The 13872-nt window shown below is 46.8% G+C and overlaps 1 protein-coding gene across 4 annotated transcripts in view; it reads left to right on the forward strand.

Annotated features, from left to right (window-relative positions):
- Positions 1-13872, forward strand: part of LOC135394712 (teneurin-m-like) — a 469443-nt gene that overhangs the window by 435681 nt on the left and 19890 nt on the right. For all 4 annotated transcript variants that reach the window (XM_064625589.1, XM_064625591.1, XM_064625590.1 and 1 more), the window contains 3 exons: positions 715-896; positions 2242-2428; positions 8806-8979. In XM_064625589.1, coding sequence (XP_064481659.1) covers positions 715-896; positions 2242-2428; positions 8806-8979 — 543 coding nt within the window. The remainder of the gene's footprint in view (positions 1-714; positions 897-2241; positions 2429-8805; positions 8980-13872) is intronic.

Here is a 13872-nt window from a genome sequence, read left to right on the forward strand (position 1 = left end):
AACTAAAGAACATTGATAAGACACATACCGTCCACCCCTATTGCACTCGACTTTCGGTACATTGTGCTGCTTGGGATACTGATATGTCTCTTGGTATAGGGTCGCAAATCAGGTTTTGTGATAAGATAAACTTCTGCTGTGATAACTTCAATTTAATTTGCGAAAAAGCCAAGGTTAGTTTAAACCCCCTACAGCCTTATCGAGCTTTATCATGCCGAGATGAACCAGTGACATCGCGATGTATGCAGAGGAGAGACAGCCTACAGTTTGCCACAGCAGACGGAGTTCTAGCAGCGTATTGTTCACGAGTGCGTTACCGATGGGAACCTGTCCCATTCAACGCCTTTTTTCCAATCGGTGATAGCAAACACATATTTGGAACAACATCAAATAGATGGTATGTGGTGACTATGACCTCGGACATTTCACCGTTGGGGAGCAGTCGCCCTATTCCCATTACCTATTACATTACAAGTAAAAGTCGTTCACACAACAACTGAGTTCGTTGCGTCCGATTAACTGTTTCGAGAAAAAAAAAAAAAAAAAAAGACGAGCGCCGAAAGGGGCGCCATATATTCAAAAGGAAAGCTTTTAGCTATTGCCATTTCATCAAATACAGCAGTCTATAACTCACTGGCCTCTGTTTGCGTCGCGTGCACCGCGTAAAATGAGTCGATGGACAATTACTGAATCCGTTTTTTCTTTTTGTTTCAGCGGAGCCCCTTGAGGGTCGAAGTGTGATTGCGTCGGAAGATTCGGCCATCGACACGCAGTCTCAGGATCCACCCCGGGGCATCCGGCCTTGGCTTCTGGCCAACCCGGCCCTGAGGCAACAGTACTCCTCCCTGCCACCTTCAAACAATCCTCCATCCAGACACCTGCAGGGAAGCCTACAGGTATACGCACCTCTCTCTTACTCCCGGCCCCTGCTAACGTTTGACAGTGGCTGCTGGCGCGTGCATTGAGAACCACATTCAGCTCCTCGTTCACCTCCCAGTCTAGCGTGCTGGCCATGTCACTTCGAGACTGCGACGTACCCGGGCACGAATCCCGGTGCCGGCTGTGCTGTCCGGGATATTTCCTGGGTTTTCCTCAGACGGCTGTCAGTCATGTGTCGGCGTCAGTTCCCTTAGAAGTAGGCCCAGGACGCATATTCCCCAAGAGCGTTAGTCGTAACGTTGCAAACCTCTGTGAAGCCGCCAACGGCGAGCTCTTTCATTACCACCACCTGCTACTCGCGGCGATCGAATCTGGGTGCAGGTTGCTTAAGACAAACGCCGGCATAGCTCCCTCTGAAGTCGACCCAGGACGCACATCCCCCCCCCCCCCCCCACCCACCAGCGATAGTCGTGACGTTGCCCGTCTAGGAGTGGCTGACTACGGCAAGCAGTTCCATTGCCGCCGCCACCACCATCAGCTTCTCATTTTTTTCCCTCCACATGAAGCGCGGAGTTTTTTCGGTTAAAGCGCCAGTTTAGGCTAAAAAATACTGTTTATTTTATTGAAATAACTCGCTTTACTGAATCGACAACCAAATTTAACCGGTTTGATTGAATCAGCTTCGCTCAAAAACTCTATGCGCAAAATATAAATGCCGTCTGTGAACACTTCGCGATTCCATGAGTTTGCGAAATAAGTCTCAGGACTTCATAGTTTCGGATTCGGTAAGAGTAGATGACGTCCCCATGGGCTCTGGCATCTGTCTCATTGCAACAGAGCGCGAACGTACCTTCCCGTTTTCTGCTTTCTGCCCCAGGTTGGAAAGCTGCAAGCTGCTTTGGTGAGGAAGACAAATAGGACATTGAGGAAGCAATGTTCCAGAAGCAATCTGGATTTCTAACAGTGTGACGTCATACTTGTAAACTAGAAATTATTTTTATGATACGTCCACGTCACACGGAGAAAAAATTGGCTGCATCTTAAGGCATTGTGTCAAACGCGTCTAGGTGCTATAGCTTTATCGAACCATCGTTGGCGATAGATTTTTGGTGACCTGGTGGCTGTCACGTGATCCTATAAAGCTAGGGACGGACCTAGGTGGTCTGTAAAGTCCGATAAAGATATCGCCTCTAAGATATATTTGTGTCCGTGCGCGCCCTTGTGAATGAGACTTTCAAGCTGTAATGTCAGAATACACACAAAATGTACTGATGTTGTGTCTATCTAGAAGACTTGTTGGAAGTCGTCCAGCCTTGTCCGGAGATGAAGTGCGTTCCATCTTGGTGGTTTCTTCTTGTGCAGGGCTCTGTAGATCGCATACCTCGCGGGACCCTCAACGTGTCGTCCCACCCTGCAGGGCTTTCATCGTCCGGTTCTGAGTCTCAGGACGAAGACGACGAAGAGGACGAGGAAAACCGTTCAGACGCCACTTTTACAGGATCTGAACTCGCATTAGCGAGAGACACCACCCTGGTGCTCCAAAATAGGAGTGAGTAATGGTCATCTCTAATCATACCTTCACTGGCTTCAACATCTGTGTCCTTGTGTTCTCTTCAGTCGGCTGCTTCCGTTTTGCGAGTTTGGTCGTCCTTATTATATTGCTAACGAGATTACGTAACTGTTCGTCGCCAATGGTTAATCATGCGGGATAAGGAGACCCAGGAAAGAACCAATTCTGATCTAGAAACTAGCGGCCGTGGGAGTCATGTAAAATTCTATAAGACACAAGTATAACGCTGTAGTATAATGCTGTTCATACCACGACACCCTTCACGATCAACGATTATAGGCAGATACCACGACGGGAGGGTAGTAGTTCACATAACTTGCCGAACCGCGACAATGTATATGGTGGGCAACAAGGAAGACGATGATGGCACGTGCACAGCCATAGCCTCCTAGGAGGCTATGGCTATGGCATAGGAGGCTATGGCACAGCAAGCAGCACTCATGCAGCAGACGAACTAACGAACGGCAATTGCCGTATGTCCATGCCCCTATAAATGGATATGGCAACCTGCTACGACCTGGACATACGCCACTCGTCTACGGGAACCTTGTCCAGGCTACATTTTTAATGGTGGACGCTTGAAGCGTCACGTGTCGCTCTTGCGTAGTATAGAGGAAACGATGACTACCTCCGTGGCCGTGCCTCTAAGAAAGTACTACTAGTTTGAATCCATCATCTGCGTGTGGTGCGGTGTACGTGATTGTAAGGGTTAGTATATATTCATTACGGGAACTATGTAGTCCAACGTAATGTGCACAATCATGTCACCGTTTCGTGTGTCGCTCATCATCAACTCTTCTGCTCGTTGTCGTTTTCTCATTTGTCTTGTCCGTCTCTCTTCTGTTCACTTGTGTTTCGCTTCTTATCCTTGTGTGAACTTGTCGGAATGTCTTAATCACTGAAATTAAATGAAATAGCTGTGCTTTGTACCCGCGCCTTAAGACAGTAACGGTGGGTGAACAATACTGGCTTGGAGCAAGACAGGAGGCGCCGCGACGCGGCAGGAGATTGCACTTCTTGTGTTTCGTTCACGACCTACTAGATTATAACGACCATGTCTGGCGCACCCCTTCTATGCGCCGCATTTTTGGAAGGTAGCGGTGGCGCTTCTCATCGTCCCAGTTATTGCTTCCTCAACTTCTACAATACTTTGTACTTCAGCCTACCTTAGTATTTCTGTACAAGCGGTGGACGTTCCACAGGTGTTTCATTCTGAGGTTGATTATCATCATCATTCTACGCGTTTTCATAGGGGCTATCGCTGTTGTCTGCTACGGTAGTCGTACACACACATCTGCGCGTTCAGAATTCAAATTTCCATCGTCCAATCGTGTTGTGCCGATCAGTAGCGCCCCTGGCGGATCGTGCGGACAGGCTCCTCATAGGGTTTTCTGATTGTGACGTGGTCGTTATAATCTAGTAGGTCGTGGTTTCGTTGCTGCATGGAAGAACATGTCGTCTCCACAATGGTACTACCTACCGTACAGGGCACACGAATTTTGATCAAGATCCTCCATTTCCTTGATGTTGTAACATAACTAATAGAAACGATACATAATGATCTTAGGATTATTTAAAACTCCGGGTTACTGTGCTCTGCGATGTGCGCGGGTATCTGCTTATTTGGCACTTCGATCGCAACAGACATTGTGTTTATCTATAGTCAGACCTGTTTTCCTCGTTATAATAATCCTCCCCATCATTTCTTTCGCTAAGTCCATCCTCACAGCTAGTTATTACACGTACCTTGAGCACAGCCACGCATGTAATTCCTCCCTGTATAGTAAGCGCCGTGCGAACATGCAATGAAATCGATACTGCAGGAAACAATTTGGACCAATCCCCCTTCACGGTTCCCTGAGCGTTTCTTTGTAATCCGCCTAATTGCACTTGCGGAGCTGGGGCTAGGGGGTCATTAACCCCTTTTACCGAATCGGTAATTGCGCGCGCAGTTTGTTTTCGATGATATTAAGTTCGCAAGTTGGACCTTAATATGCGTGAGCAGCATCGCGCTGCACGACGTGTTGCCATGCTTCCTGCGATTCCCCCTAGGTGGTGGTGTTGCGTGGCAACGGTAATTAGGCCTAATTTACTGCGCAGCTGTTTACCTTGTTCCCGCATGTTTACGAGAAAAAGTTGCACGGCGTGGGTTTGAAGTTTTCAAAGAGCGATTTATGCGGCATACTTGCACAGGCGGGTATTATTGATGGTACATGTCGTGGGTGAAGTTGACGAGGTCTAGTTCGATATCTCTTCACCCAGACTGACTGCACAGCATAGCTAATACAGACGAAATTTCGTAGAGGAACTTACTAGACTCTAAGCTCTGCTCGCAAAACTCGAAGAGCTGATGCTATCAAACCCAACTCTCGTTCAGAATGGTACTGAATAATACCGAGCTAGCAAGTGTACACTTCGCTAACATCTCTCTCTTCCTTTCTCTTTCCCTCTCTTTCTTTCTCTCCCTCTCTCTCTCTTTATGTTTTGGTGATGATGATGAAAAAAATGGGGATGTAAATTGCGACTAAGTCGAACTGGCTACTCCAGTATGCTTACACACAGAAAGTACAAACAGATGAGAGATGGTGAACAGAGATGATGATCGAGCTCGACATGTAGTTCAAAAGTTTCGACCAAGTGCGTGTAATATGTCGAAATCGCTGGGGCCACACACAGCACACATTCAGCGAGTCATAGAATGTCTATAAGCCCGGCTGTATGTAGAAAACGTTCAAGTGCCCTCAGCGCCTTGTCGGACGACGGAGGACCTAACAGTTTCGCGATGTCGAAGGCTCGGGAGTCCACACGAGAGAGGCTCGCCTCTAATACCCTTCGAGCATCAACGTATTTCCGACACCTGAGAAGGATGTGTTCTACGTCCTCCAACCACGCCACACCCACTACAGTTCGGAGAGTCTCGCTTTCTCAGTTTGAAGAGAAGATGTGCGCTGTACGGTACACCGAGCCGTAACCTGTGTAGGACAGTCGTCATTTGTCGCGTGAATGAAAGTGGAAGGTGGTATGGGTTTAGTGTGATCTGCATGCTAACTGCTTCGTTATCTGCTACATCTCAAGCCATACTAATCACGAGACATTAAACAATAAAGTAAAAAGAAAATAAAGCTGCCCATACTCTTAAACTCGAAAAACGATACACCTTGGCTCCCTGTTCTTTCTTGTCCGCACTAACCCATCTCAGTACTGTCTAAGAAACGTCACAAAAACGGAGGCTGTTCACTTTTGTTCGAGGGGACAGTTGATGCATTTTTTTCATGAACGCAACAGTTGGCTCACAATGTCCTACATTTCTTTAACCCACGATGCTCCGTCCCTTTCAATATACTGCCATTTGTGAGGACAATTCCCAGCAGAAGAATATAGCCTCTGCTGGAAATATCGCCGGCTTCCGACACACGAGGCTTCCCAAGCAGCACAACGTCCCAATATTTGTCGAATCTTTAGCCGGTTTCGACAATATTGGAGTTGGGGCAAGATGTTGTGCTGCTTGGATTTATTCGCGGATTTTCCGCTTTTGGAAAAACAGGCATGTTTCGGATGTGAACTGTGACGATTAAGTACTAGGTTGGCCTTATTGCCTCTTGACATGTCTAGAACGACTTCAGTTTCTGGGCTACAGCTGCTCGGCATTCAAGTACCACAAGAAAAAATGCCTGCCATGGCGTCCTCTGTCCCCGACGGGCCTCTTCCGGAGAGAAAGTTTTACCGTGGCAAAACGAGTGCGAGGTGTTTTATACTGAATCGGTGCTGTCAGAATGTTACACCTTCCTCCCTTCATTCCTTTCTCTGGAAGCCACACGCAGCCACAGGGAGAGAAACCTTCTGGCAAAAGCAAACCCCCTTGAACTTTCCCCGAACCCCGAATATTGATTGAAAGCCCAAGCTCGTCTGCAGCGCTGCGAGTACCTTGTAGATGAGCGCTGCGAGATTGATAGGTTTCGAAAGTGTTTCACTCTTTTCCTACGTTTTTGTTTTATGATTATACGTGAAACAATGAAGGGCAGGCTGTTCTCCTAATGACTTGGCTCTTGCATATGCTGCCTCAAGGATGAGTCACCTTTCTAACGATGTCTGTACAAAAGCAATTAAGGCGTGGCATATTGAAAGAACGCTATTACCTGCAGCAACTGCGCTGCTCTACATGCCGTTCGTGCCCCGCAATCGCACACAAGTACGTCGAGAGAGCTTGGTTCTATTCTACCTAATAGATTTTTCACTGTAATTATTGGCACTGTGATTAGTAGTAGCTGATGAAACATAACAGGAAGAACACAACACTGTAGCTCCACAACGCCCATCCCCCACCCAAGCAATCTTAGCCCAATATTGGACCAATATTGGCATTTCTGGTCGAATATTGGTTCAATCTTGGTCCGGTATTGGGCCAACATTGTCAATATTGGACAAATATTGGACCAATATTGGCAATATTGTCCAATCTTGGCCCAATAATGGACCGACATTGCCAATATTGGTCAAATATTGGCGTACTTCCCCATTATTGGTCCAATCCTGGTCCAATATTGGTCCTAAGTTGGGCCGACATTGCCAATATTGGTTCAATATTGGGCCAAGATGTAGTACTGCTTGGGCATCTTTCGAACAGGGACTTCTGTTCTACTGGGGTAAACCACAGGACATCTTCAACAGTAAGACCAAGGTGAACAACCAGAGAACAAGATACCTTTGAGGAGCCTTTGTCACCTTATCACGAAGCGAAAGTACACGTTATATTCCTGTATGTATGAAGCTATAATAAGATATATTAACTCAGTTTGTCCGACTGTAGGTAAGTCTCTTAAGGACCCGCTGCTACAACTGTGTCTGTATAAGTTGACGTGGGCACTATGATGTTCACAATGTCCCTGAGTCTTCATTGAGTAAAGACAGCTAGTAAGCTGAATCAAAACTACTTCTATCATGAATATTATAGCCCCCCGCCCGCAGTGACACCCATTTTCACTGAACCGAGCCCCGCGACCTCCTGCTTTACCCGTTATACATAATACTCCACAAACGACAGCGTAGATTATCTTCGTCGGCTGCGGGAACCTAATTGGCATGCGGGCAACGCGCGGACCCATTACTGTAAGCGGCTGGCCCAGCAAAGTCTCTCACCTAACGCGGCGTCAAAAGCGGCCTCCTTCCTGAAAAGTGATAACTTCGTATGCTATGGGCGTGGCTACGTCTGCTTTCAAGCTGATTGCGTGATACTTCACTCCGCCCCGTTCAATGGCTGGAGCCGGACGTATTTTCATATCCGAAAATATGCAAACAGTACTCCGCAAACGAATGCTACATCTACAGTAATTTGTCATGTGCATGCCACTGCACCTGTCCGATGTTTGCTTGCATAAGTGTACGCGTAGTTCTCCATACCATTTCCCTTTCGGGTGCCGTGACTGAAATGCAGCAATATTGTGTACCTTTTTGCCGTAACTGTACTCCTTCTATGATTCGTTTGTTACCGCTGTCTTGTTTGGTACCTCTATCATTTTTTGCTCTTATTTGTGTGGGGACTATGTTAAGTTTGAAAAGGGAGTGATTTGGTGTCTCGGTCTCATATTGCGAAACTGTGCAAAAATTGTGGTCGTTTTGCTGCCGGGATATCTGTGGCGATAAAGAATTTAATAAAAAGAACCAGTTTATCTTTAGAAGCGCGAGCCATTTGTGATACACGTCAATTCGCGCTCAGCTTATTTAAGGGCATGTGAAGTTTGTACTGTTGATGCAACCCTTCAATGTCGGAGCACAGCGAAATGTTTGTTGCGAAATATTCTTAAATTAGCTCCTCGAACGGTAGATGAAGAAAAGAGTGACAGCACGCTTGTCTAGAAATGTGTTTTTCATCGTCAGAAGTTGGGCTTGTTGGTGCATGACTTAAATGCGTTAAAACCGTTAGTGAAGAAAAAAAGTAAAAGTAAAAAGTACGAGAAGAGGACTAAAAAAAGGAGAGACACGACTGCACAAGCACTGAACTTCAAAGAAGGTTACCATTATTGAAACACTTATTTACATTGTCTGCACAGAGTCTGCCGCCATTAGGTACAGGTTTCAATACACGCAACTTTGGTTGAAGTCCAGTGCTTGTGTCGTCGTGTCAATCCTTTTACCCAGTACTGGGGGTTTTAACGCTTTTAAGTCTTATTTTCCATGCCGCGATACCGAATAATGTTATGCATGTCATGCAGTACATTATATTACAGCCGGTTCTTTATCCCAGAAAAGAAAAGGAAACTCCATAATTAGTGTGTAACGTACTGCCGTGCAGATTTGAATTTACATAGACATGTACCGCTTTGTTAACAGTGTTCTTGCTTTTCGTTGTCTCCTCATAGGGGTCCCTGTGATCCCGCCTCGTAACCTGTCCATGGGCCGGACAGGCACGGGCGGGTCACGGACGGGATCTTCAGCTGCGAGTCAAGGCTTAGCCCACGGACAGGATACAGAACATGAGTACGAGCCCACATGCCTAGCCAGGACGCCATCGGGATCGCTGTTTATACCTAGTGGTCAGTATCTCTTTCAGCTTTCACTTTTACAGTAACACCCTGGCTGCGAGAATATTGTGTACATAATTGTTGTAGTCCTCTGTAAGTTGGGAACGAGGAGAAGCCGTCTGTATGTTTATTTGCGATATCGATATATCATTAAGCACGCAGAGGTGACGTAATGTGACCAACCTCAAGTGAGGAAATTTGCAGCAGTGGTCGCTCGCCGTGACTTAAATGGTTGTCCTGTAAAGCGTACTCTGCCTCACAAAGAGCTTCGGTGTGGGAAAGCTAACTTTACAAATGTGACAATATTTGGTTTTATTGAATGCGAAAGGCATTTTTGTTTTAAATAGAGGGGTAATGGCCGTGCCCCACGGGCAGAAACAATGACAGCGTGTAATGTTCGTCGGGTCCCGAATGCCATTTCTTACGATAGTCGTGTTACACGTCAGATTTAGAATGACATTAAACGCGATGATGTCGATTCGAGTTTCCCACTAGCTGCGTAAGATGCGATATTTGAAGAGCGCAAACATGTTCAAAGAGATTGAAAATACACCCATAATATTACACAAAATGAGAATTTCATAATCGACGGTCTATACTATGTCGGGAAAACTGTTGTCATCTTGCCTGTCTGGTGGCAGTCTACGCCAAAAGCGCGCATGCGAAGAAGCAATCGTTAACAACGCAGTACAGAGTGGCTTTATGGAAGTTTTAAATTGCTCTTGTGCTCAGTCAATGGGAGCGAGGGTACGCATTTCATGGGCGAAGGAGTTGTGGTGATCTCATCACGCGGAAACTGTCATTCAGACGAGTGCCATTAAATATCTCCGTATAGCACGGCACGAATGGCAGTAAGACTTAACTCATTGCGCACTGAATGTCATTTTTCGTGCCCGTGTGGAAGGGGTATAAAAGATACTAAGGTACCTAACCTCTAAGACTAACTCCACCTTGCCATACTGGATACACTAGGCGCAACTTTGGCTGTTTCGCGGTCCGCTCTTAGAGGAATTGGGAAGAAGATGGGATAATGTGGGTGAGCCGAGGCTAACTCCAAGATATCCTCTCACGCCAATCTCTCATAAAAGATACGGCACTCGGAGCAGTAGAGAATCGAAACAGTTTCATGACGATGATACGCATCTACAAGTACAGCTCGAAGCAGAGTTGACTGGAACGCCGCGTCGACGGGCGGAGCAAGGGGGGAGCCACCCTGGCGGCGTCTAGTAGGAATAAAGGGCGAGGAGGTTTTGACATTTCCATTCTAGTCGGAGGGGTGTTCGCTGTTGCGTGCCGAAGAGTGCGCAATCATGCTGGCGTTATCAACGCTGCGCTCGTTTGTTTTCGGCGACCGTGTCTGAGGGATTGCGAATAATCGATGATATCCCGATGGCGCATGGCAGGTTAGCACGTGCGAACCAGTCATCTCTCGCCTCTCCTAACTTCCACAATTAAAATTAAGGTGAAGTGTTCCAGATGAGGAAAATTTCCAGAAAAAGGATTGATGTGGGGCAAAAAAAAATCAAAATGCGATTTACGAAAGGTGGGAGAGGCAAATTTGGGGAACATACAGTCGAGGTAGGGGCGAACCTCTGCTGACGAAAATTGAAGTGAGGACAAAGGTCATGATGAATTTGTCTAGCTCTGATCATCATTCAATACACCAATAATAGAAAACCTTCACGGTGACTCCCTGCACTGTGTGCCAGCATGCACACAAAAAATTTTTGTGTGTACTAATTGGCTGTTCTTCCGAGAAACGTGATATGCTACACCATGAAAGCATTGTTTTGTTATTATTTAAAAACTCATTACAATGGTTTCGCGATTAGCATCGTTAGCCTCTTCGCATCCTCTATTCCGAGCACAGTAAATTTTCCGAAGAGAAAAGTTGTTATTCATTTCATTCGATCACACAATGAGCGTTTCGGATGACGCGCGCCCATGCGCCATCCTGTTTCCAGGCACGTGCCATGACATCGTTATCCGCATTATCCAAGACACAATCGCCCAAAACACAAACAGGCGTAGCGTTGATAACGCCAGCTTGATTGGGCACTGTTCTGCACACCACAGCGAACGCCCTCCGACTGGAATGGAAATGTCGAAACGCCCTCTCCCTTTATTTCTGTTAAAGGCCGCCAGGGTGGCTCCCCTCTTGCTCCGCCAGTCGACGCGGCGTTCCAGTTAACTCTGCTTCGAGCTGTACGTACATAATTTAAGTTGGTAAGAGGCCGAATAGGTCATCGTGAAACGTTCTGCAGCGACGGATGATAGACGATAGACCATTATAACGTGGCGCGCCGCCGTTAAATGCTACGGTGGCGCCTTTTATACACAGTGACGATGACAATGACGCTGACATGCAAACGGAACAGTCCGTGTTTTTCTCAGTCACCCACGACGACTAGGGAAGTTTGCTGGTTGAACGCACGCGTCCCTTGAGGAAGCAGTTTGTCAGCGTTAAAGTCCGGACTGCGTTACGTCCATTGTGGTTATTGTCATCTATCATCTCACTGACTACATCTAAGCCTTGGTTAACCACCGCGAGAATTCGACATCATTAGAACGCATTCCGCGCGAAGTGGCATTCCTGTCTCATGATTTTTATGAAAGAATGCCCCGCAGATCCCGCACTGACGTAAGCGCAGGCACGCAGAAAGTAAAACAATAAAAGCGCAACTCATGCGACGCACGCGTCTCATAAAAGTGAAAAAGAGAGAGAAGGCGGCAAGACGACTTCTTTCCCAAAAAAGTAGCAGAATTTCGTGAAACGGAGAAAAGAAAACAATTTTTACGGGGTCATAAATCACATTAGCGCGCTGCGATATTTTAAGCGCTGGCGGGTATGCGACCCGAGACAATGGCAGGCGCCGCTGAAAGCTCAGCCTTTCCTCGCCGAAATTACGTCGCTCGCGCTGAAAACCCGTCGCAGGAAGGGCCTGCATTGCAGCAGGTGGGACATAAAGGAGAGGAGACGTCGTATAATTATCCGCGTTGAATTCAAAGGTCGTGTCTTCCGGCTCGCAGGAAAAACGTGAACTAATGACTAATGGCCTTTAGCTTCATTTTTTCTTTTCACCTTTCCTCGCCATCGTTGTTCATCATTCACGTGGTGTGTTTTTCGTTCACTAGGAGGAATGAATGGTTTAGCGGATCAGTTCACAAGATCATAAAGACGTGTGTGCCTGGAACTGGTCAAACAAATACGTTTGACATGTGATAGTCTGGTATCTAACGCAGAGAATTTCGAGGCGGAAGATTGCATCTCGAGAATTTTGCGAGTTAGGGAGTGTTATGAAAAGCCGTGTGCGTAGCGGGTTGACAGGTATGTTCCTTGCGTTTTTATTTCCTTTTTCTGCGTTAGCAAATTTGGTATTTTTATTTTGTGGTAACACTGCGAAGCCGCTGGGGTCATGGGCGTTATGCGGACGTGGACAGGCGGATTGCGGACAGCAAGGTGGAAGAGGAGAGGGTGTGTTAAAAAGGGGTGCGCGGGCATGCGTCGACCACCCCCTTGGAACTCGCAAGAAAACGTTGGGCCTCAGATCAACCTGTGGTGGGTTTCACCACATCTCTGTATTGATCGTGGCATTGTAGAATTCTGTGCTGTGGGTTAAGAACTGATGTAACGAATAAAATCTAAGGTCCTAGATTCTGATGTCCCGCGGCACACGTTAACAACGTTGTTTCCCCTTGTCATTAAGATGAAGGAAGGGTTCCGACGAATGCATGGACGCCCCCAGAGCCCCGCTGCCGCCGACGAAAGGGCCCTCTTGCTATAAACAAGTAGGCCCACGTTTTCGACGCTGTACCAAAGTAGTTCCGGAATATTTTATACTCTGAGCTTAAGAGTGGTTGCCTTAAAACTATGCACCTTTAGAGGACGCAAAATATCTGTTTCATTTTATATTAACACTATGCAGCGGAACGCTTTTAGTTCTTTGGCGCCCGAAGTGCGTTGGCGTCTCGCAGTAATGGACGAGGAGTGTCCATCGGAGATGCAGCGTTCAAGGACTTTGTGCACCCGATGGAAGGGACCTCGTTGCTGCAAAAGTACATAAAGTTGGCGCATGACCTATAAAGAATTCAGGGCTTCGAAACAGGACGCTCGTGCGATGGCCACAGAGTGTCCTTCCTTTGACAACCGTAGGACCTGGTAAATTAACCTACGTGCTTCTTTTGCCGAAGTGTTGCGAACTAAGTGACCTTGAACTTAGACCAAGGACACTTTTTTCTTTGTGTGTGTGTGTTCCGCTGTCAGAAAGCAACTTTCGATAATATAGTGGAGACGTAGACGCTATCGTTTTACTGAGTTTTAGTATATCGCATGTTGTCGGCTTGGTGTACGTAAGCCATAGCGTGGTGGTTCTGCGCAATGAGCAAAGCTCTATTTAGGTTTTGCGCTTGCGCAGACGATAGCAGACAATGCACTAAAACAATCTATAGCGAGTTTGGTATACAGGGTGCTCAAAATTAAGCTTTCACTAGCACTTTATAAATAGGCGAACAAAAGAAAACTGGTGCTACTTTTTCTGTTCCTCGAGTAAGAAACAGGTGCTACATAATTAGCAGCACATGTTTCTTACACAAGTAGCGTAAAGTTATCATCCGGTTTCCTGTCATCGCTGTGTTTGCGTACCGCTCGTGAAAGCTTAATTTTGAACACCCTGTATATACGCTATCGTCTTTGCGTACGCAAGGGATATCGTTCGTGGTTCTACGCACGCGCAAGACTTAAACAGAGCTTTGCGCATTGCGCAGAACCACCACGCTGCCTCTTACGTACGCAAAAGGCGGTAGCGTACGATATACTAAAACTCTAATGAAGAATAGTGAGTGGTAGTCTACCGTTGATAACGTGGCTCCCGGAGTACCGTGTCAACCGCACCCGATCAACTGATA

This window comes from Ornithodoros turicata, chromosome 5 (genome assembly GCF_037126465.1).
Source record: "Ornithodoros turicata isolate Travis chromosome 5, ASM3712646v1, whole genome shotgun sequence".
NCBI lineage: Eukaryota > Metazoa > Arthropoda > Arachnida > Ixodida > Argasidae > Ornithodoros > Ornithodoros turicata.